The sequence below is a fragment of the Apostichopus japonicus genome, chromosome 13 (assembly GCF_037975245.1).
Source record: "Apostichopus japonicus isolate 1M-3 chromosome 13, ASM3797524v1, whole genome shotgun sequence".
In the NCBI taxonomy this organism is placed as follows: Eukaryota; Metazoa; Echinodermata; class Holothuroidea; order Aspidochirotida; family Stichopodidae; genus Apostichopus; species Apostichopus japonicus.
In genome coordinates, this window is record NC_092573.1 from 7,798,553 (window position 1) to 7,823,574 (window position 25,022).

Below are 25,022 nucleotides of genomic sequence, written 5' to 3' on the forward strand. Positions count from 1 at the left end.
ATAATGCACAAATGAGATGTGCCCCTTTGATGAAGAATTGTGTTTTGGATTTCTTAAACCTTTTTTAATTTTAATATTTTATTTTAATGATTTATTTTTAGTCTGTACATGCTAAGGACTTAACCGAGGTTGCTAAAGACTTTTGTTCAAGGAATGAACACAGGAGATTTTTTTGGAAAGTTCTAAATATGGATGGACAGAAGTACATATGTAGGTTGATAGAGTCACGTGCACCATAATAGTATTGATAGCATATACTAACACGTCATATTTTTTTAAAGTGATATGGCTGGTGTGTATCGGTTTATAGCATAACGAGTGGTGGTTGTGGAATGAGAAAGTGCCCTTCTGATGTTGTGCCCCCACTTTTGGAAGCTTCCTACTCCCCTGATAGAAAGTCAAACTATTCCGCATTACAAGGTGAAAATGCCAATTCTCTTTAATTGCTCTTGGATATGAACCACAGAAGGTGGTCGTAACAACCGATGTTCCCTTTATGGCACTTTGTTGATATGAAGCTCACATTTAAAGATTCACCTTACTAAATTTAATAATAGTTGTTTGCAATAAATTTATAACAGTATGATCAATATCAGTGCTTGACATGATGAAGCTGACTATCACTGGAGTGTAATAATAGCAGAGGTTACGAGGTCATAACGAGAAAAAAATATGTATTCTCATATTCATTATATGTTGAAAGAAAATGGAGCATTGAAATAAGGGTATTGCACAAAATTATCCCCAGTGTCCGATCGGGTACTCTACGATCTTGGAAGTCAAAATAATACATATACAGAAGAGAGGGCAGTGTGCCCCATGTCGGTTTATGGACCGTTAAACATGTCTTTTATCTAAAATTTTGTTACTCTTTACCCGGGATAAAAGAAAATCCACATTTCTGATTAATGACTTTTAACTCTTATTTCTGTTGAAATCACGATTAGTCATCACTTTAAAGCCAGGTTTTGTTTCTCAACGTATAACAGTTCCGGAAACGTCTGTTTCCTGGGTTTGATTTCCCTTGTAAAGATATATTCTTTTGCGAGAACGTAACCACAAATATTATTGGTACCAGTTTACGATAAATAATCGAAGCGATCGCGAACGAATTTCAGAATTGAATTGGATGAAGAAGCTGCGAGAAATCAGAAGAAATGGGTCGTTTTTGCCTGACTCTCTTCAGCTTCTGTGTTGTAATCTCTCTTACCTGGGCCTGTGATGTTAGCAATGAAAGTCGTAAGTTGTTTTGTTGTTGTCAAATTTGTCTAGTTATAGAAAGTTTTATCATTAAAAGAAAGTTTTTCTATTTATAATAACCAAAAACTGTAGAACTTTTCACTTTTTTTATTCATTCCATTAGACTTCAAGTATGTATATATATATATATATATATATATATATATATATATATATATATGTATATATGTATATATATATATATATATATATATATATATATATATATATATGTATACATACTTGAAGTCTAATGGAATGAATAAAAAAGTGGTTGAGATTCCCAATGTTGAATGTGACCTAATACCCCATTCCCTCTCTTGTAATTTAAGCAATGTCACTCACATAGTCTACTGTGTTCTTTGAAAGGAGGGCAATTATATAGGTGAAACAGGTTCTCGGTTCCGCTTACGTTTTAACAATAAAATCAACAATCAAACTGTAGCAGGATTCCCCGTTTCCGAACATTTCAATCTTCACAGAGATTCACTCAAAACCTTAAATGTATCTTAATTTCCTGGAACTTCAAATCCGTAACAGATCGTAAACGAAAAGAAATCGATTGGATCGTTCGTATAAAGTATACTGTGTTCTTTGTAAAGAGGACAGTAATGTAGGTGAAACAGGTTCTCGGTTCCGCTTACGTTTTAATTATCACAAAAAACTTCAAATCCGTACCTGAACAAAATGAATCGATTGGATCGTTCGTATTAATTCTCAACTCACCGGCCTCAGCAAAGACTTGGGACTTCCAAAACATCTACGAGTTCCAAAAATATATGTAATCCGTTCTTTATTTGTTCCTTAACCCGCTTCCTATATAGTAATGGTTTATTGGTATTAATTCCATCACTGCCGCTCGTACTTATCATACTTTCATTGTGTTTTTCAATTTGTAGTTTCACGGTAGATACTGTCTTGTTCGTATCGCAATCTATAACATGTTGCTTTCTTATGTTATTCGGGGAAAAAATGTTGCACAACAACACATTGTTTCGAACCGCAACTGTTATCAATTATTCTTGATTGCAATTCGGTGAACTTCAAGAACTGTATATAGTATTGTTGGTGTAAAATTGATAACAATAAACTCATTAAAAGAACATCGAAACGATTATAAAGCATTTGCCACGACAAAGAAAATAGAGGAAGAAAAAAAAACCCACTCATGTTACTTCAGAAGCTTCGCAAGAAATTCAGGAAATTGTGTAAGACGTCTGTAGGAGTGACAAACGATGCTCAGTAAATCTAGTAGAAGAATTAATTTATTTTAACCATAATGAGATGGACGAACGTTTAGGATGTTTCATCTTCCCGTTGTGTATAGTTATTCCAATAAACTACTGTCACTTTCGTTATTGCAAATGGTAGAGCCATCGGAATACTGGATTTTATTTGTAGAAGAATATAACCTACCGAAAGAAAATAGAGGAAGAAGAAAGAAAACAAAAACACTCATGTTATTTCAGAAGCTTCGCAAGAAATTCAGGAAATTGTGTAAGACGTCTGTAAGAGTGACAAACGAGGCTCAGTAAATCTAGTAGAAGAATTAATATTATTTTAACCATAATGAGATGGAAGAACGTTTAGGATGTTCCATCTTCCCGTTGTGTATAGTAAACATTTACCGTTATTGCAATGAACTTCTGTCACTTTCGTTATTGCAAATAGTAGAGCCATCGGAATACTGGATTTTATTTGTAGAAGAATATAACCTACCGAAAGAAAATAGAGGAAGAAGAAAGAAAACAAAAACACTCATGTTATTTCAGAAGCTTCGCAAGAAATTCAGGAAATTGTGTAAGACGTCTGTAAGAGTGACAAACGAGGCTCAGTAAATCTAGTAGAAGAATTAATATTATTTTAACCATAATGAGATGGAAGAACGTTTAGGATGTTCCATCTTCCCGTTGTGTATAGTAAACATTTACCGTTATTGCAATGAACTTCTGTCACTTTCGTTATTGCAAATGGTAGAGCCATCGGAATACTGGATTTTATTTGTAGAAGAATATAACCTACCGAAAGAAAATAGAGGAAGAAGAAAGAAAACAAAAACACTCATGTTATTTCAGAAGCTTCGCAAGAAATTCAGAAAAATTGTGAAAGACGTCTGTAGGAGTGACAAACAAGGTACAGTAAATCTAGTATAAAGCATTAATATTATTTTAATAATAATAATAATAATAAATTACATTAATATAGCGCCTAATGCAGCGTGTCAAAGCGCTTTACAAAGTATGAAAAAACAAAGGAAACCAAGGAAAAAAGGGAACTAGGAATCAAACAGAAATGTTTTAAGTTGTTTCTTGAAAATTCTAAGATAGGGAGAGTCACGAATGTGAAATGGGAGTTCGTTCCAAATTGAAGGCGCAGCGACAGAAAAGGCACGGTCGCCATAACGTGTGCGGGTACGTGGACCAGGAGTTAATTGCAAATGCGCATGATAGGAAGAGCGAAGCTAGCGAAACTGTAGTTGACCGCGCAAAGGAATAAGTAGGTCAGTGATATACTTAGGGGCAAGGCCGTTGATCGCTTTGTAGGTGTGAGGTAGTAGTTTTAACTGGATGCGATGAGAGACGGGAAGACATTGCAATGAACGGAGTACTTGGGTGATGTGATGAAACTTTTTAGTGAGTGAGACTAGGCGCACAGCAGCGTTCTGAATTCTCTGAAGGGGAGCTATATGAGAAAGTGGCAAATTCACATACAAACTGTTGCAGTAATCCAGATAGGAGGAAACAAAAGCGTGAACCAGTCGTTCAGTTGAGCCTTGATTTAGATACCTCCCGAGTTTACCAATTTTGTAAATACTATACGCAGCTGAACCAAAAGTGTTCTGAATATGTTTTCGCACTCGAGTTTATCGTCAAGCAAGACACCAAGATCACGTGTATTTTCGGAAGGAGTTATCACATTTTTACCAACACTGACGTCAGGTAGGTTACTCTTATCTCTAAACTGGGAGGTGACGTGGATGACTTTGGTCTTTGAATCGTTAATGAGTAAACTGTTGCAAGTGGACCATTGCTTGATGTCAGCGATACATTTGGAGAGACTGGTTTAGACTTGTATCATGATCATTTTGTTTCATGATAATGTAAAGTTGCGTATCGCCAGCATACATAACGTGTTGAACACCCTTATGTGAATCGAAATGATGACTTAAAGGACCAATATACAAAATGAATTCAAGTGGTCCAAGGACAGATCCTTGTGGAACCCCCCAAGGTATTAGGTAAGGAGACGAAAGAGAATCTTTTACGACGATAGTTTGCTTTCGGTCTTCAAGATAGGACTCAAGCATCTTTATAGCCGATCCAGTAATACCGTAGCTTTGCTACAAACTTTTAATGACGATTTGCTGGTCAATTATGTCAAAAGCTGACGAGAAGTTAAGGAAGACGACGACGACAGCCTCAAGACCTTTATTAATAGCAATGAGCATATCGTTGTAGATTTTGATGAGAGCAGTCTCAGTAGAGTGGAAACTACGATATGCCGATTGCATCATAGAGAAAAGCCCACAGTCGTGTAAATAAATACGCAATTGCGCAGTAGCAATTTTCTCTAAAACCTTCCCGAGAAACATTAGTTTGGCAATGGGTCTGTAATTATCTACAGTGTAAGTCATTATGATTTAAATTCGATTTCTTTAATAGTGGTAAAACATGGGCCACTTTTAAAGGTTCTTGAAATGAACCCGAAGAGAGAGAAATATGTATAATGTGAGTAATGTACGGGTGAAGAACGTCAGTACAAGGTTTCACCAGTGAGGTAGGTATATGGGTCCAGTTTGCCGGATTTTGAAGGACACTCCATGATAGTCTTGCGTATTTGACTCTCAGTGACAAGTTCCAAGGAGGTGAATTCACTTTTGCAATCAGCACCCACGTCGGGGAGAACAACTAGACTTGAGTTTTCAAGACTGGTGGTGACTGTGTTGACTTTGTTGAAAAAGAAGGCAGCAAAATCGTTAGCGCATGCCCCATTGGACTCGTGGTTTGGAAGGACTGGATCAGACTTGACAGTGGACAGCCTTCGTACGAAATGGAAGAGGTTCTTGTTATCGCAAGTAGTGATTTCTGCTGTTAGATATTCTGAGTTTGCTTCCCCAATTAAGTGGTAATAGATACAACATTGCTCACTATACAACTGTCTGTGGACCTCTAACCCTGTTTTAATCCAAGTGCGCTCAGAACGTCGTCGCCTCCGCTTAGATTCCCTAATGTCTTCTGTATACCAAGGAGAATTTGGTCTCAGCGAAACACATGAGGTCTTGACGGGGGGTGATTGTCTATCAGTTGGCGGTGAGAGGATTCATATTGCACAATTGCATCAGATGGATTCGATAAAACAACAAATACATATTCCATCTTTTTCTATAGTTTGCCCTGATAAAAATCCCCTCGTATTCTGCATCAGTCATTAATTTAAATTTTAAAAAAGACGTTTATATGGAGTATATTGAGACTACGAGGCTAATCGATGGCAGGCTAAACACCACGTAACGTTTACGGGGTGCTTGAAATTTACCAATTTTTATGGCGAAAGGAGCATTTATCTGCACAGGATTGTATTCAGTAACTTATTTATTGTATAATACATCCAATATCATGTCTCAATGAAAAAGTAGAAGAGGCAAACCATCAAAATCAGCCACAACATCTTTACCCAAAGGCGCACGTGCTTTGACTGAGCGTGTTGGCCTATTGCGCTACATATCTGAGGAGCCCAAGGTTGACGAGGATTTAAGTGATATAGATGTAGAAGGAGGTTAGAAGACTTCATTAGAGGAGTTCCAACAAACTGTGGCAGATGCCATGAAAACTATATAAGCCTCGATCTCGAACCTGGATAAAGACTTGCGCAAATCTGTGGAATTTCAGGCAGAACGTATAAACAAATTAGAATTAAAGATGGCGGCAAAAGAAAAGGAATACGAGGATCTTTCCCGTAAAATCACTCGCTTGGAGCAGACAATATAATCCACCAACACCGAAGTTAATAAACAGGAGAGGATGGCAAGAAGGAACGACTTTCGTATTGTGGAGATTCCTTCAACAGAAGCGGGGGTATGTGAATACATAGTCAAAACAACAGTACTTCCTTTGTTTACGGACATTCCAGAGATATTGATCGAGCGGTGTCATAGAGACGGACGAAGCAATGAGGAGATATCGCCACACATTCTAGTCCGGTGCCTTTCAAATAGAGACAAGATCGCTATCATGAAAGCCAGACGAACGACCCTAGCAGACCGGTAATTTTTTCATCGTCGATGATCTAACAAAAATCGATCTGACTGGAAAGAAGATTTGGGCGCCTGAAGTCAGCGATCTGTACAAGCAAGGTACCAAACTTAGTTTTATCGGAGGAAAATGGAGAGAAGCTTCGGGAAAGTCATACCAGTTCTGAGAACTTTTGATTGTTTCTTCTTAATTTGGACAACTGGATCAATTTCGCTAATTTAAAAATGAGTTAAAGGTCCTGTAAATATGTACTACCATACTAGTTATTCTCCTTTTATTATTGACAAAAAACTCCGCTAAGCAGTAGAGGGTGTTATTGTTTTTTAAGCTCTTCGTACAGGTTCCATATGAACCGTATCAGTTGGATGGACGTTCACCCATTTGGGGTTTACGTCCTGGCCAATTGTATAGATATTTTCTTTTTTGTTTTGTCTACTCGTATTTTATTTTCTCTCTTCTGTCTCTTCTCTACGCCATCAGTTATAACATTTGATTAAATAAGGTATTTGAAAAAGCATATTTTATTCAAATTTTATACGCTTTTAGTCAAGCAAGCAGCTTATACAATTTTTATTTCTAAATGTCTGACTTGAAAATTTGTTCCTATTTAGTTCGTGGAATTCGGCAGTTTAAGAAAAGGCGTAAGATTTTTTTGCATATATGCGAATTGATGAAAGACATATTTATTTATTACAAGAAACTCATAGTACCCCCAGTGACGAATCTTATTGGCAATATGAATGGGGAGGTCGTATAATTGTTAAGTCATGGGTCATCTTGTAGCAAAACTGGGTGTTTGTATTCTTTTTAACCCGTCTTTAGACGTGACCATAATTCAGTGTTTGCCGTCGACTAATGGTAGATTTGTTATAGCCGAGGTAAACATTTTTGAAAAAATAATTGTTTGCATCTATGGCCCTAACTTAGACAGTGCTGATTTCTTTCAGGAATTATTACAAATATTGTGTAATAACTCGAGCGATTCTATTATCATGGGCGGTGATTTCAATTTCGTTCTCAACTTAAATCTAGATAAACAAGGTGGGAACTTACGTACTAACTTTAATGCTAGATCAAAATGTTTAGAAATCATGTCAACTTTAGATTTAATAGACATCTGGAGAAACAGGAATCCATTTCAAAAGGATTTTACTTGGAGATCAAATATCTCTCCAGACATTTGTTGCCGTTTAGACATTTTTCTTATCTCGCGCAAACTGGGGTCATTGGTTACTCGTTGTTTTTTTCTCCCAGTTTGCAGTCTGATCATTTTATAGTTAATTTAAATTTATTACACTCAACTCATCACTAATACCATTTTTTCTACTGCTATAATATGCCAGCCTCAGAATTCCTCGGCCACTTGGGAGATTGTGAAATATAAAATTCGTAATGTTTCTCTAAGGTATGGTAAAGTTAAGCGCAGAAAGAAAGAAGTAGAAATAATTAAACACATTTAAGAGTTAGAGAAAGAATATCATTTTACGCTCTCCTCAGATACACTTAACAAGCTAACTGTCGAAAGAAATAAACTCGAGAAATGCTTTGATTATAAATTACATGGTATTATTGTCCGTTCTAGAGCTAGATGGGTGGGACAAGGTGGAAAAAATACAAGCTACTTTTTAAGTCTTGAAAGACGTAACAAATCCTCTAATGTTATTCGTAAGTTAAAAGATCGGTGTGGTACCGATATTACTGATACCACCTTAATTCTTCGAGAACTCTTCTATTTTATAAGGATTTGTATACGAGCCAGGATAACGACAATTTTCTCTTTTGCAAAATTTCAAAATTGTTCATTGCTTAACTGTTGATGAAGCCAAACTTTGTGATGGTCCATTTACAGAGGATGAGTATAGACCTGCTCTTTTTTCAATATGTAATGGAAAAAGCCCAGGGAGTGATGGCCTTTCAGTTGAGTTTTATAATCATTTTGGCCAAATATTAGTAACGTGATCACTGATTCCCCCAAGTTTGCTTTTCAGCAATCTGCTCTCTCCATGGAGCAATCATTTAGTTTGATAACGCTTATTCCGAAACCAGGTAAAGTTCATACTTTGGTCAAAAATGTTCGTCCAATCTTATTAGTAAATATAGATTACAAATTTTGTTCCAAGGTGTTAGCAACGAGAATAAAAAGTACTTAACTTGATCATCGGCTCCAGTCAAACAGGCTATATTAAAGGTCGTTTTATTGGAGAACATATTCGCTGTATTTTGGACACCATGGACTCTCGTAGGAAAAATTCGATCCCTGGATTTTTAAATTTATTGATATTGAGAAGCCTTTTGATAGGTTGAATTGTGACTATATTTTGCACTGCTTAAATTTATTCAAGTTTAATAATAACTTTTGTCAGTGGGTTCGTACCCTCTACGCATGTTCTGCTGCTATGGTTTGCAATAATGGTTTTGCATCTCATTATTTTGACATTACTAGAGGTATTAGACAAGCGTGTACCTTAAGTCCTTATATTTTTATAATTTGTGTGGAACTGTTGGCTATGAAAATTGATGCTAATGAGACTATTAATGGTATTTCTGTTCATAATGAGGAGCTTAAAATTCTTCAGTACGCAGACGACACAGTTTTGTTTTTAGATGGACCTTATAATTCATTAAAGGATACTGTTTTAGTTTTGAAGCATTTTGAATTGGCCTCACGACTTAAATTTAAATTTGACAAGTCCAATATTTTCTCTCTTGGTCCTTTCATTGGTCTTAAACCAAATTTGATTGATTTGTATTCGTTCAAGTGGACTGATAGCCAAGTTACTGCTTTAGGAATCGTTGTGAGGAATGACCGTGTCAGCCTTTTCAGGCTGATTTTTATGCCCAAATTATCTCGGCTAAAGAGTATTTTGAATTTGTGGTTATGTCGTGATTTAACCTCAATGGGTAAAATTATTCTGGTTAAAATCTTTGGTATTTCCCAGTTTGTATACTTATTTCAATGCTTGCCAAATCCTCCGGATTGGTTTATCGAGCAAATGGATACTATTTTATCCAAATTTATCTGGCGTGAGACACCAGACAAGATTAAACGTAATACCCTGATTAGCTATATCCCAGAAGGTGGGCTGAATGCAACTCATATTCAAAGTTTCATACACGGTTTGAAATGTTCCTTATACTAGCAATAACACTGCTTTTTGGAAGTTGTACTTTAATTCTTACCTTAAGGATTACGGGGCCCATTTGGTATTTGATTGTAATTATAAGGCAGTTGATATGCACACAAATAATGTATTTATCAACGATATTTTACACGGTTGGACTCTCTATGCTTCTAAAGATGTCATTAAATAATTTGAAAGTCAAGTGATATGGAATAATTACTACATAAAGGTGAATAATCGTATTATTTTTTATAAAGCATTGTATAACAATGCTTCATTTATGAGTAGCTTATTCAAAGGGTAATCACTCGTCCTAAGTCTATTGTTAAATGGAATGATAACTTTGATTTAAATGAGAGTCACTGGATGTAATCTTTCAAATTCCGTTTAAGTCTTCAAGGGAAACAAAGATAAAGTATTTCCAGTATCGCTTTCTTCACCATATTTTGGGAACAAATTATTGATTATTTTAATAAAAATGACAGATAACCCTCGTTGTAATATCTGCGGAGTTAATGATGAAACAATAGAACATCTTTTTGGGAATGTAATATTAGTGCTAGCTTTAATTTTAGACGTTGATCCAAATTTTTTCAATAGACAGTTTTTTTTTCTCCAAAAAAGATGTTTTCTTTGGATATCAACTGTTATCAAAACATCCATTGAACTTCTCAATATTTTTTATATCAAATATTACACATTTCAGAAGAAAGTTAACAATGATTCGTTAATTATAAAGGAATTTTTGTATAAGTTCAAATTTCAACTACAAGTGGAACATTAATTACATAAGAACAAATTACGTGGGCCGTTTCCGTTCCAGACCTTAAAGGCCACTTTTAGTACGTACCCATTTTTATTTGAAGAATAGTGTTTGCTGTTATGCCATTACTGTTATGTTTATATGTATAAAGGTTTTAATGCAGAATGTTTGAAAAAAATAAATGTTGAACAAAAAAAAACTGAACAATAAATGATGGCTCAAAAAATGATAATAATAAATAAATAAATACAATTTAAAAATGATGTAGAAAAAGATATTAATAACCTCCAAATAAATAACTTTCAAAGCACCTCATTTGAAAAAAATTGATACAATATCTCAAATCCTCTCAAAAATTATATTGGATAACTATAATAAAAATTGCCCCCCTAAAAGTAAGCGTTAATAATAACAGGTCTTACAAATGAAATCTTTAATTAAATCAAGGCCAGGAGAAAACTGAGAAGGGAATTTCAACAAACTAGTACTTTTTACTTAAGACTAAAATAAACAGAATCAAACCATGAAATGAACAACAAAATTAAAATCCAAAGTAAATATCCCATTGAAAAAGAGTATAATAACATTTCAAAAGAAAAAGACCAAAACAAGTTTGGTAAAAATTTAATGCCATCTTTAAACCAACAGAAAACCCAAACCTAGGAATCAGCACTAATTATTTAATTGATAAAAAGTGGAACAAAATTCAAAACCTCAAAAAACAATTGAACTCTTCGCAACTACCATTAAAAATATCTTTACTGTCCCGACTGACCCAGTTTCAATAACCGCTTTAAAGAAGAAATAGACAACTTTGTCCAAAGAAATGCTAATAACCTTCTCCCATACCTCAATGGTACTTTACATAACCATAACCCCCTTACCAAACCAATTAACCATAACAAATGGAAAAGGGCAATGAACAAATCAAAATATCTTCCTCCCGTGGGAAAGATGGGGTAATGTTCATACTTCATAATGCTACAAACTTGCCCAGATAACTTTATAAAGCTAAATATACATCTCTTTAACGAGACACTTAGAACAGGCTATATTCCAAAGCCATGCAAACATGCGCTTGCAATACTTATAGTTAAACCAAACAAAACCATAGCTAACCCAGAAAACTACAGACCTATAAGCCTACTTTCAGCAATAGGAAAAATTTTCGAAAAAATAATGGACAAAAGAATAAGAACCCACCTAGGAAGCAATAACTTCTCTAATACCTCTCAATCCGGATTCAGAACAAATAAATCTACAATAAACCCCATTGTTAGATTAACTGGAGGAATCAAAATATGTCTTCCTTAAAGCACAAAAGGCATTCGATAAAACCTGGCATAATGGTCTCAAATACAAATTATTAAAATTCATCCTCCCAGTAAATATCACCAGGCTCCTTTGTGCTTTCGGTTTATGCAAATTAAGTACAATTCCATCCATTCCGATCCTTTCATTCTTGAAGCTGGCACTCCCCAAGGCTCAGTATTTAGTCCTCTTGTATACTCTTTGTATATAAACGACCTACCAACCAATAACGTCAGTAATACAAAAATGAGCCAATTCGCCGACGATATAGCCATGTGGAACACATGTAACACAGTCACAAATGCATTAAATTATTTACCAAACTCAGGCTATATAATAGAAGAGTGGTGTTACCAGTGGCGAATAGAAATAAACCCAATCAAGAGTAAATTCATAATATTCGAATACCCGTTTAGTAGTTATAAAATAAAAACCAAGACAATCAACCAATTTAATAATACAATAAATAATAGAAAAGAAACTAAAATATAAAACTCATATAAATAAAGTTACGGGGATAGCATGGAGAACCCTTAAGTCTCTACGAACATTAAGTAATACAAACATATTAAGAGCCGAGACTCTCCTCAAAATCTATCATTCCAACATCAAACCTATTCTTCTGTATGTTAGTTTCGCCTTTATTAGATCTCCGAACTTTAATAAATTGAATAGCATCCAAACTCTGCCTACCATATCTGCCTCAAAACCCCAAGATATACACCAATAAACAACTATATGAAATTGGCAAACATCCAGCATTGATATAACTATCAAAAAAATTAACACCAAACATCTCAACAATAACTTAATACATGACCCTCTAATAACAAATCTACGCCTTGATTATATAATATCAACTACCCACCCAAAGCTTAAATCAACCAGAATCATGGTGGCCCCTAAGACCTATAACAAACTAGGAACTCGGTGGCTAGAGTGCTTGTGAGCTATGCAGCACAGTCACCGGGTGGGATATGAATGCTCTTTTCTCCTTAAAAGTTATCCAGTCAGGGCAGGGGCAGCCTTCCAACTCCACTTCCGCCTTCCTACAATTCTCATTGTTTTACTTAACTCCCCCCCCCCAAAAAAAAAACACGGCTCGTCTTATACACACACTCTTTCCTTTCTGCTAAGCATTACTTAGGTCCTTATTAAAATCGTTGCAAGATACTGATCAAAAAATACATATATCTATTAAAATATATATCTATGTGTATCTATGCATATTGTTGTATAAAAACATTTCCAAATTCTGCAGGAGCTGGGCTTAGCCCAGTTCGATCAGAGTAATGACTTTACACACTCACTAACGTCAGTCATTTTGTTATATTTTTGATTATTGTCATCTTTAATGAGGGTAGTCCTGCTCAGTGCAGAAGCAGTGCTTTTTTTTCCAGAGGAGCCTTCAAATACAAAAGACATATATAATCATTCAGCCACAGGATCCTGATGATTCCCTATGGGGAAATGGAAGGATGGTATTTGTGTTTCCGACACCTCCGTCACACACTCGCAGTCACTTGAGGCTATCAGGTGGTTATGAATTGGGCGTTATGCATGATTTCATCGTAAATCTTGTTTATTATGCATTCTGTCTCAAATATTACACGAAATAGGAAGTCTAAGAGTTTTTTTTGCCTTCAAATTTTATGTCCAATTATTTGTTTTTTTCCATAGCCACACTTTCCCCGCCCCACTTTCCCCTACTTTATCCCGCCCTACTTTCCCCGAACCTCCAGCCTTGATTCTAGCTTGAGATTATAGTAAATTGAGGCATATACAATAACATATTAAAAGTCAATACCATCATTATTCGTAGAATATTTAAAAAAACAAACAAATATTAACTAAACTCACTTGTTGAATATGGGTTATTATTCTCTGGAAAAACAAAGTCAGGACATACGTAAAGACGTATTCGATGAATTTCAAATAAGAAGAATCTGTTGTCATTGCTACAAACCCGGATGTGGTATTAACAGATTTCATGACCCTCGATACATTTCGTGATTTTTTTTTAAAGTTCAAAGAACTTCAGTCATATCCTTGACAATTGTTCAGATGATTAGTTTTAAAAGAGAGACTTATTCTTCGTCTTCATTTTCTGCAGTGGCTATTAAATTAAACTTGGAAATAAGATTATTCATTTCAATTGACTACTAAAGTTTTATGGCTTTTGCAAATGCGTTGATAATTATAATGATAAACTTTTAATAATAAAAAAGTTACCTCGAAAAGAGAGGAGGGGATTGAGGAGGGGGAGGGGTATTGAGGAGAGGGAGGGGGATTGGGTATATCGAGGCCATGTAAGGATAACTGGATAATCTTTGTTGAGCGTGAAGTATTATAAGACTAATTCTTTGAAAACCTCATGTGTCACTTTACAAAATGCTGTCACGACAGCAGAAGGGAATTGATTACATCATTAAACCACCGTGAAACACCTTGCATTCAACCCTAACACCATTACAACATAACACCATGTTAAAAAATTACACCATGTTATACCCTTACAACATAACATCATTACACATTTACACCATTACACCCACAACCTTGGATATATCTTCCGGCCATTTGTTCAGCATCTCAAAGTTGAAAAAATGCTGCCAAGAGGCTTTTGACCTTTTGCAAACCATGCCAAAACAGGAATAAACTCAGTGCTGTAGCCATCAGCGAAACCCCCTCGATCCCCAGTCAGTAAACAGGTTTTGGTTTTACAAAATTGTTTTTGCGCCCCCCCCCCAAGCACTGTGAACCAGTAGAAACATGATATGGAGCTATATCGCCATATGAGTATAGAGAGCGCTAACCTCAACCATTGTTGTGCTATGACGAAGCATGATACTAAGTATTTACTGTTAGTGAGGGGTTGGAAGTCAAACAGCCAATATTTTTATCTAGCTTTTCTTCAGTGCTTGGTCATCGAAAGTGACATGGAGTCTATGGCGGGAGGGGAGTGGGTGTGGTAGGGGAAAAGCCCGATCGAGCAGTAAGGTTGGCGGGTATGTAAAGCAGAATAATATTGGGGGGAAATAACAAAGGTGTATATTAAATAAAAGCAATTTATTCCAAATGGAAGCATAAAGCCAGGGCAGCTGACTACATTGTCAGGGCTGCCAAAACCACCCTCCCATTAGTATAACCACGAAAACCCTCGATGGCTGGGCAGTTCTACGAAAGTAAACTTTACTACAGGAGGTTTATTCACAAGCCTAACAGCCACCGGGTTCCTAAACTGGGGGCCCTCCCAAACTGGGGCCCCTTCCTTTGCCAGAGCCGAAGCCCCCTCCCAGTTCTTGAAGTTTGTCTAATCAGGGAGTTGTTATGTTCCATAACAACTCCCTGGTCTAATCAAGAGAAGATTTATAAGAGAGGAAATGATTTTTGCTAGGTTTTAATCACCAGATACCCGAGGAGGAGTCTTTTGTTTTGTTTGATATAACTAACTGATATAAGGCTTGGGGGATGGTATTGATCGCTTCGAGGAGCTTCTGGGTGAAGATGTACCTATTTAATGGATGTGTTGTGAATAATGTTCAGATATTGAGATTTTGGTGTTTATTGCAGTTTAAAAGGCAAATACTGCCGGATATAATAGGAGGCTTAACTTTTGTGTACTAAATTTGGACCAGGGTGTAGGAAGGTATACCAGGCGCGTATCCAGGATTTTCTAACCCGGGGGGCGCGAATTACTATCTAAGCGGAGCGCCACCATCGGTTGGCGCGCAGCGTACAAGAAAATTTCTGGTTTTGATACCCCCCCAGATCACCGGAAACGGCACTTCTCGGGCTTGAAATGACCAACCAGATGTACACTTTTGGCCTGAGAACCAAGTATTTCCTAATAGTTTTTTTTTTCCATCCATAACCTTTTTGAAGATTGTCAACCCGGCACACGTCATGTTCGACCTGATCGCATGTCCTGTGGGTCTTTGCTTTTGTAGGTGATTCTACGTCGCGGCCCACAATACCCGTCAGCCCCACTTTTCAAGGTTTTAAGCCCCAAATTTGTTCAGAATTTGAAAATTCACATTTCTCGTGAATAAACTCACTTCAAAACATACCCATAATGTTGTACAAAATTTCATCTATGGACAACCAATATAGAAAAACTACCTTCAACCCCTAACAGAGCGGTCAAAATTGCACGAGTAGAGGGAAGTGTGATGCAGAATGTTGGTCAGAAATTTTCGAAAATTCAGACACAGTTAATTTATTGGTGTAGAAATATTAAACCTGTTATAACGGCTATTATAAAACTTGGTTGAAGGAAATGAAAAAATAGCAGATATTTCCGAAAGCGAACACTATACACACATAGGCGTAGGAGGCGCGGCGGCAGTGGCGGAGCTAGGGGTATTGGTCAGGAGGGGCGAGAATGGTCTGTAGGGGCGCTTTCGACACTATCTAAGCGGAGCGCCACCACTGGTTGGCGCGTAGCGCACAGACAAATTTTGAGTAAAGATACTCCCTAGATCGCCGGAAATGACCCTTTCAGGGCCTGGCTAATTTGCAGATAAACGAAGAATAGGGTGTCATCGCCAAATTACACCAACAAAATGTGACAAATGTCAATAAGTAGATGAGAGCGCAATAAAAAAGTCAATAATCTAGAATAAGTAAAAAGTGGTAAAGAGCTGTAAAAGGCGCCAGCAGTCCATTTGAGTCCGTCAGGGGGCGCATCCGCCCCCTGACCGTATGGACGCTCCGCCACTGCGCGGCGGGGGTGCAGCCCCTAATTCGCCATTACTAATGTAAAAGAGAGTTTTGACATAATTGGACCTCCATGCTTTTTATACATCTACATGAGACATGTCGTTGTTTACATTAGCATCCCGCGGTATACTGCGCAATTTGAACGGACCGTACGGTACATGATGGCATGCGATGTAATAACCGATGCTTGCTTATATGATATTGACATTGACACGTTGAACGCGCGCTCCGCGCGCGAAAATTTTTGGTTATTTTTTCAGGCAAGTCGGACAGTTTTGAGGATTTTCATCCTGGAACGCCATTTTCATGCTCACTGATATGATGTGATATCTGCTGTTTGCGTTACAAATTCGAACAGGCGCGTAGCGAGGAATTTGCCAAGGGAGGGGCGAAGCCTGTAGGCAAATTATCTAAGCGTAGCGCCACCATAGGTTGGCGCGAAGCGTACAAGAAAATTTTGGCCGAAAATGCCTGCCAGATCTCTGGAAATGGCACTACCCAGGACCATTTGTTAGCGCGAAGCGTACAAGAAAATTTTGGCCGAAAATGTCTCCCAGATCGCTGGAAATGACACTTCCCAGGCCTTGTAAGTTGCATCTAAGCACTTTCTATTTTGAAATTACTTAGCGATATCATTTAAAAAATGCTGAATGGGGGGGGGGCGGTCGCCCCCATCCCAAAATGCGTCATGTTCCCCGACGACACGGTCGAGTTCGAGACCAGCCACAGTTGGTTTCATAGCACAATTCTACACACGCGTTATGATAGACCATATATAGTATAAATATAGATCATAAGTGAGAGAGGAAAATGGAAACGTCAAAAAATGGAGTTGTCGGTGTAAGGGGTAGGGTGAGGCACACTTTTACGAAATCATTGCTCCGTCACTGGCTACCCTTCAGCGCTGTAATGATGTCACTGTTCCTCTTTCTCTTCCCGGTGTCTTCGCGTTTTTCTTTTACTCCCTCCTTTTCTCCTTCTTCTCTCTTTCTTCTTTTTCTTTTCCCTTCCTTCCTTCCTCTCCTCCTCCTCTTTTTCCCCTCTTCTTTCCTTTTTTCTTCTTTTTTTTCTCTCCTCTTTTTCTTACCCGGGGGGCGCGCGCCCCCAACGCCCCCCCCCCTGGATACGCACCTGTATACGTTAAATGACTTAAGCTCTTAAGGGTATTCAGAATCCTCCAGGCTTTCCCAGTATCAATGTTAATATGTTTCTTAAAATTGAAATTTGTAGACTAGAGAAATTCCAGGTAAACAGCTTCTTCACTAGTAGGAATGTTTTCATTAATAGTTTTGATATTATAGTCGTCAATAATCTCTTTGGCAAAAAGGGTATTTGGAAATTACAAGTTTGGACTTTTGGTGATATATTTTGGCTATCCATTTGTTACAGCATGTCCTAATAATATTAGTAAACCATTTGAATGGCTGTAACACATAACTTGACTTTCTTACTACAGTGCCAGATATATAGCAAGAACCTCAGCGAAACGGATAAAGTGCGTTGATATATGGTTTTTGTGAGGGAAGTCTATGACAAAAATGTGAACGTATCAAAGAGGACTGACGACCCAACACTGGGGTGTATCATTTGATTTCATTTGATTAACATTTCTGGATGATTAGTAGTACTATTATAGTGAGCGTCAGCTTTCCTTTTCAGTTTCATTCCTCGAATTGGCGTCAGTTTTTCTCCTATTTATGTTTTGCAGTACTCTGTAATTTTGGATTTGTAATTTTCTGGCGACATACTAGGGGACCAAAATAGAGAGTTTGTAGTCATTACTTGTATTGGGATCACCTCATCTGGGTGTCTATTCCCTCCAAACGGTAAAACAAGCTTATATCGTCAGATTGGAAGCTTCTAAGTTCCTGTTTTTTCCAGCCTGCTTCGCCGGGCAGAGCTAATCTTCATCAATAATGTCTAATATCCCTTATCTCTCCTATTCTGACCCAGATCTCTCAAATTGGTAAATCCACCCAAACAAAGTAATAGTCTCCGGAATCCTGGCTGAAACTTCCCGAAATCCTATTGCATGGACCAAACGTATCCGTTAAGCTAACCCAAACACCCAAATATCCTCAATCAGAACCTTGAAAATATCAAATATTGATATCGCACCAGGAAATTCCGAAACTGCGAATTCTCTTCAAAAACCTGTGTCCACACTGTACAAAACTTGGCAAACCTCGCCTAAAAAAAAGGGTTAACAAGTTCCTCTGAAAATGACCCTGCGGTTGTTTGTGGTCTAAACCCTGGCATTAAAAAATGCTGGAAATAAAAGTAAAATTAATTGTCTACAGTGCCAGATAAGAATTGGCTAAACTGCGTTGACTACTTGCGAGGGACGGCATTGACTAAAATTGTTGTATAAAAGAGGATCAAGGACCAGCTTTATACCCAATCGACAAAACAAAACTTCAGGCTCCTACCTGACACTATAGTTTGAGCTCAAACGATATCGGAACTCAGACCGTTGATATTAATCTCCATTGAGGGGCCTTGGATATAGGACGAGGGTATCCTGACAGTATGAAGGGGGGGGGGGGGAGATATTAGTTACAAAACATGTTCCACTGGAGGGTCCCATCCCGGGATCGAATAAGGTGTACCTATATTTACAACAACTCCTTGTCCCTTTTGGTGATCTGTTACTGAGATATTGTTAGATAGCTATAGTTGTGTTCGATGCTTTATATGTAAAGATACATGTATATATATATATATATATTTGTGTGTGTGTGTGGGAGGAGGGAGGGTGGAGCAGAAAGCCTGTGGGATTTGAGTTGTGTGTGTTTGCGTGTACCAACAAACTTAACGTTATTCCATTGTTTTATGAATTTTAATAACTCAACCACAACTTGTTCTTTTAGATTCATATAAACGCAACAAAGTAACCTTGCATGGCGACACCATTTCTCCTTAACATATTTGTAACACATTGTTAACACTTGAGGCCATAAAAAATCTATGTTTTCCCATAGTGTTTGCTGTTGCATCTTAGGAACTGGCCTAATGGTGTGTTAGACTAAATAGTTCAGTCAGTTTAATTGATGAACTTCAACAGTGTAAATGGTCATTCCTCAACAACTGAAAATGACATACATATAAATTCAAACTAGATTGATATCAGTATTTTTTAACGGTCTACAATATATCAATATTTATTTTGTGCCTAAAGTCATCCTCTGTAATCAACTATATGTGCACAGGAAAGCTCGACCTCTTTGTGTGTAAAATGACGTAACAGTACTTCGAAACACATTGAATCCAATGTTTTGCCGGGCTTTTGCAGAGCGAAACAGTTTCAGACTTATCACTTGGTCATTCAATTGTCAGGGACTTTTACAAAGTAACACATGACTACTGCACATACATCTATCAGCAAAACGTATGGCACCCTCAAAAGTTCATCACAACTGTTTTCTTTCTATCTATATTGATCCAACAGAAGCTCCCAGCGATATTTTACTGACTGGAGTGACCCGATGCTCACTGAAATTCACCTGGAAACCTCCTCAGGACTGTCAGACACAAAATGGTAACATCACCAGTTATTCATACAAACTACAGAACGCTGATGGAGAAGAAGTGCGTAATGGAACAACGGAGAAGACTTACGTAGCTCTTGGTGACCTAGAACGGAACAGAAAATATTACTTCATGGTGAGCGCCGTCAACTCTGAAGAAAAAGGACCATACAGTGAACCCGTCTGGGAGGAAACGCGTTACAGAAGTAACAGTTCTTTTACTTCCTTCTTTTCTTTAAATTTGTCTCTATTACCTTCAGTTGATTGAATAAGAAGAATTTTACATATGTGTCAAACTATTATTAATTATACTGTTTACAACTGTTTGACAGCTAAATCATCATGGACATTATATCACAATTAAGACAAATATAAGACAAATTTGATCTCATCTAAAGCCCTACCCATTAATTATATATGTGTTTCTTTGTGTGTGTCTATGTGTACGTCTGTATTAGGACCCACATGTCCTGGCAATAGTCCATTGCGGTTTGGAGGAGTCTTACGGAGTACTGCAGGCTCAGTTAGCAGTCGGCCATGGGGAACTGGTCAACCTATCTTTATTCTCCCTCATCACCTCCGGAAGAATCCATTCAAAAGGGGAGGTGCAGTTCTAATAGTCTGGTTCGGTACAGCTAAAAACTGTGGTGGCTCTTCAGTTCCCTGCCCAGGAAGAGTAACGGAAACTCAGGTATCAAGCGCGTGCCCCATAGAGGAAGCCCCAGATGATGAATTCTCGCAGTGTAATGCAGGTTAGCTTTGCTTTGTGATCGATAACATATGTCGAATTTCTTGTAGTTATTAATATCTCTTATGGTTGTTAATGAGCATAAATCTTAATTGCAATAAATCATATATGTCTGTAAGGTGATGAGCCGGGTCAGTTGGTGGTCCACGGAACTTTAATTTCAAGAATTAATGTAGTTTTGAAGCCTGAGTTGGTCTGCATAGGGAATAGACATGCAAATCTTAAGAAATCAGTCTACTTTTCTGATATATTATGCATCAAAGAGGTTTCTTTGAATGCTCAACATTAGTTATTAACAAATAAAACATCGTATTGAACCTCGAATTATATATTTCTTACATGGTGAAATATGGAATGCAACTCTCAGTGGTTGATGTAGCCTATATGGTCAGAGTGACTTCACCTCTGGCAAAGATCAGCACATATTGTAAACACTTTTGATTTACAAATAACATCCAATAATTTCTCCTATTGCACATTCACTCATGTTCTGAAAGTGTCTATTATCAAATATATAAAAAGTAAGTAATGACAGGTTAATGACCTGACCGCTGACGCTATGATGCCGTACTCAAGATGTCACAATAGCCCAGGTCAGCAGGCGCCCATTTGAAGTCTATTAACCTTAAGGTTTCGGATAAATTTAGAACCGATGTTGTTCAACTTATGACATGTGGACCTTACATTGTAAGTAAATTAGTACAATATTCATACATTAATTGTCATATTTTCCACATGGCGTATTACAATTTCGGCCATTTTGGCATAGTGTGGTTGTTAATTAATTTATACATATATATCTCTTACTCAGCTTGTCCACGGTATTCGGATAATACCACAAAATTTAGCAAAGAGAGTAATAGTTCGTCAAATCTTCTCCTAACCTGGAGGGATTGGGTCGTCACAGTTGACATAGGTATCGGACCTATTACAGGTTACCTTCTGCGCCATGGCGAACTGGGAGAGTCTTCAACCGATATTCAGAAGGGGCTTAGCCTGCATCATCTGTTTACTGACCTCATCGATAAGACTTGGTACTCTTTCGAAGTTATCGGAAGGACGGGCTCGTCAACTGTGGGTGGTGGATTATGTGACGGCTCTGCGTCATTCAAGGTTCTACACATTACGGGCTGTGAAGGTAGGTGGCTTCAAGTAGATGTCTATGCCAAAAAGAGGGTGGACGACTGTTGATATAGCAAGCGTTGGTACCCTTGGTACTCGAACGATAATGGATGACATCTGTTACGTGACTGCTGGCTATTTATAAGATGGTTTCAACTACTCGAGATTAACCAACAGTCACCAGCGTATATATATATATATATATATCACAACATAGTGACGCCACACTTCTTGTGCGTGTCTATCGTTTTAATGTGTAAATTTGGTTTTGTAACTATTAATGTAAATTTATTCTCAAAATGAAACGAAACAGTTTTGCCTTTGTATGTTTCTGCAATAGCAATGGATTAACAAAGCATTTATATTCTAGGCAATATCATTCATGTTATTTCTTATTCTTTCTTGATTGACACGTTAACTACTTTATCATTTAGGGTTAGCCTCTGGGGAACAGACGGTAGACTATCAAAATAAGGCAACACACACATACTGTGAACACAGTTTTCGTAATCATGTTTGGGCCTTTAATTAACTTTGATTCCTCTTATCCTTTATATCATCAGGAGTACCATACGTTCATGTAGTGAAACCTTTTCGGTCCATATCAAATTTAGACTGCTTCATTCCCCCGAAAAAGGCGGATACAGTATTCATTCATTCTAACTGTTATGTTCTTCCCACAGTTCTAAAATGGATACATTGGTAGCCTAACACATATCGCACATATAAAAAAAAATAGGTGCCATGTTTTAAAATGTTTCTACATACTTGTTAATTGTACGCTCATCACCTTTGTAATTCATTATACTGTAGAAAATTCCTCAAAATGTTATTGAATTCCTCAATTCGCAATCAATTTATATAACAAACTAAGGATTTTTCTTGGTTCTCCTTTTATACTCTCTTGCCAGATAATCACCTCAATTTTCACCGGAATATTATTTATCTTTTAATATTTTCATTATATAGAACCATCAGGAAAACCAGGGCAACCAAGAAGAGTGTACCTGCATCGGCGAGGGACGAGCCAAACGTCACTCACATTTCGATGGTATCCTGAAAACTGCAGCTTCGGGAACTACACCCTTGTTAGTGATAACAGGATAATCAAAACAGAGATAATATGCATATCTAAATATTATATCGTATTGGATAACCTCACCGCATGCACAAAATATGAATTTCAGTTACAATTTGTCAACACCATTGGTGCAGGGCCAAAAGGTTTCGCGAGAGGAACTACGAAATGTGATAGTAAGTTGAGAATTCAAAATCTTGGTCAAACAAAGTTAGCCAAAAAATGGCGGAACATCACAAACTGCCAGGGTGTGTTGAGTGCCAATTAATAACATGTGAAACTATATAACTTATAACCCGACTCATATCGACCTTCGTCGAGTCCACCGCACACTTCCCGACCAATCACGACCCGAATCCTCTCGACCGTCGTAACGCCCGTCGAACAATATCCGACTGACCACAACCCGACTATTTTTTACCTTCGGAGAGCCCCACGCACACTGTCCGAACAATTACTTATGAACCGACTCTTTTCGACCTTCCTTAAGCCTGTCGCACACTGTTCGACAAGTCACGACTTGACTTCGTCAAGTGGAAAGTCGTGGATAGTCGGACAATGTGCGTGTGCTTAAGCTTCTGTCAGTTATAAGTCCCTCCGGATTTAGTCGGTAAACCTTTACATGAAGCGTTTCTTCGCAGGCAGCTGTGGTAACGTATCATGATAAATTCTACAGACATTACTGTGAGAAATAAGATCCAATCACAAACTGAGCCCAAACTATATAACTTTATACCGTGGAGTGAATGAAATATGCTGCTAGTCTTTTAAACCTACAATTCAGTTGTTGACAGTTATTTTTCATCAATTCCTAACGCTGTTGACTTAGTGAGGGACAAATTACACATGTTAGCTAGAGCCACAGGATGTAAATTAAAAACGAACTGATTGAGAAAATATGGGGAAACAAACCTTAATGAAGCATAGGAATAAAGCAAAATATATGAAAAGTAAACGAGTGTGAGGTTGCCTCTTATATAATCAACATTACCTCTGTAAAAAGAAAGTGTCAAGAGATCAATAATTGGCGAATCGTCGACAAAACATTAGACAAGAATGTGAGAAATTATACCTTCAATAGTTCAGCCCTCAGAGGTAACACAGAGTACCAGTTCACCCTGAGAGCTAAAATAGAGAAGGTGAAATTGACTCAGAAACTGCCAAGGAACTCACAGTTATGCTTCGTAAGTATATTGTAGGTGATGCGGGTTAAGATGCAGTTGCTTTTAAACTGCAGAGGATCCTGAACAAAGGCATGAGTGTAATATATTTTACTCAGGGTATTATGATGCAATCTCATCTTTCACTCTATCGAACGCGATAAAAGATTTAATGTAGTGTGTTTATCTGAGTTTGTATATATATCGATATAGCGCCAAAGTTTACACGGGGCGTCTGTATTTTCCATATATAATATTAACAACAGATGTGTCCGTTTATGGCAATCAAGAGGTACATGTAAATCGTGTACAATTTGAATATGTCTTAGCAGAGTAAAGAGGAACTAATTGTTCTCAGGAAAGTTTAAGCATTAAGCATACTGCGTATATGTTTATTCTCCCCAAACAGCGCAATCCCCGTAAACGTCGATGCCAGCCAAATCAATTCCACATCTGCGACTGTCTCCTGGGGAAAGGTTACTTGCGACCAACCCAAGAACGATGACGTCATTGGATACCACTACCGGCTCACATCGGACGGCAATGGTGTACGAGAAGATACAACGGAAGAACTAAAAGTGGAGCTGAATAGCTTAACTCCTAATTCAAAGTACAAGTTTAAAGTCAAAGCTATGACTTCATCTAAAGAGGGTGGTCCTTTCACTGATGACATCGTCTTCGACACTCCTGAGTAACTTTCCTCCCGTTGGAGGTGGACTTCAGAAGATCAGACCCGACTAAGGAATATTTTGGTGTCTTGCGTTACCATGTGACAAGATATGTTAAGCAATTATTTGAATGAAAATAAAAACAGAAAAAAATAATCGGTTCAATAAGCGATGATATTTGTATCCAAGTTGGTACTAAGAAGATACGGAGAGAGAGACAACAAAATAAATAAAATATAATTTGTTCAGATACAAATAAATCTCGTAACTTCTTTTATTTTGTTTTCTCATCTCCACTGATGTATGTAAG

At 37.4% G+C, this 25,022-nt stretch overlaps 1 protein-coding gene across 2 annotated transcripts in view; it reads left to right on the forward strand.

Moving 5' to 3' along the window:
- Positions 1-1,112: 1,112 nt before the first annotated feature.
- The window catches only part of LOC139978221 (protein sidekick-1-like), a 68,446-nt gene continuing 44,536 nt past the window's right edge, over positions 1,113-25,022 (forward strand). Inside the window, exons 1-6 of one of the 2 annotated variants that reach the window (XM_071988183.1) lie at positions 1,113-1,239; positions 19,858-20,142; positions 20,395-20,688; positions 21,496-21,822; positions 22,776-23,060; positions 24,454-24,764. In XM_071988183.1, coding sequence (XP_071844284.1) covers positions 1,158-1,239; positions 19,858-20,142; positions 20,395-20,688; positions 21,496-21,822; positions 22,776-23,060; positions 24,454-24,467 — 1,287 coding nt within the window. In that variant the 5' untranslated portion in view covers positions 1,113-1,157 and the 3' untranslated portion in view covers positions 24,468-24,764. Of the gene's footprint in view, positions 1,240-19,857; positions 20,143-20,394; positions 20,689-21,495; positions 21,823-22,775; positions 23,061-24,453; positions 24,765-25,022 lie in introns of those variants that run through there. The other variant, XM_071988182.1, reaches the window with a different exon arrangement.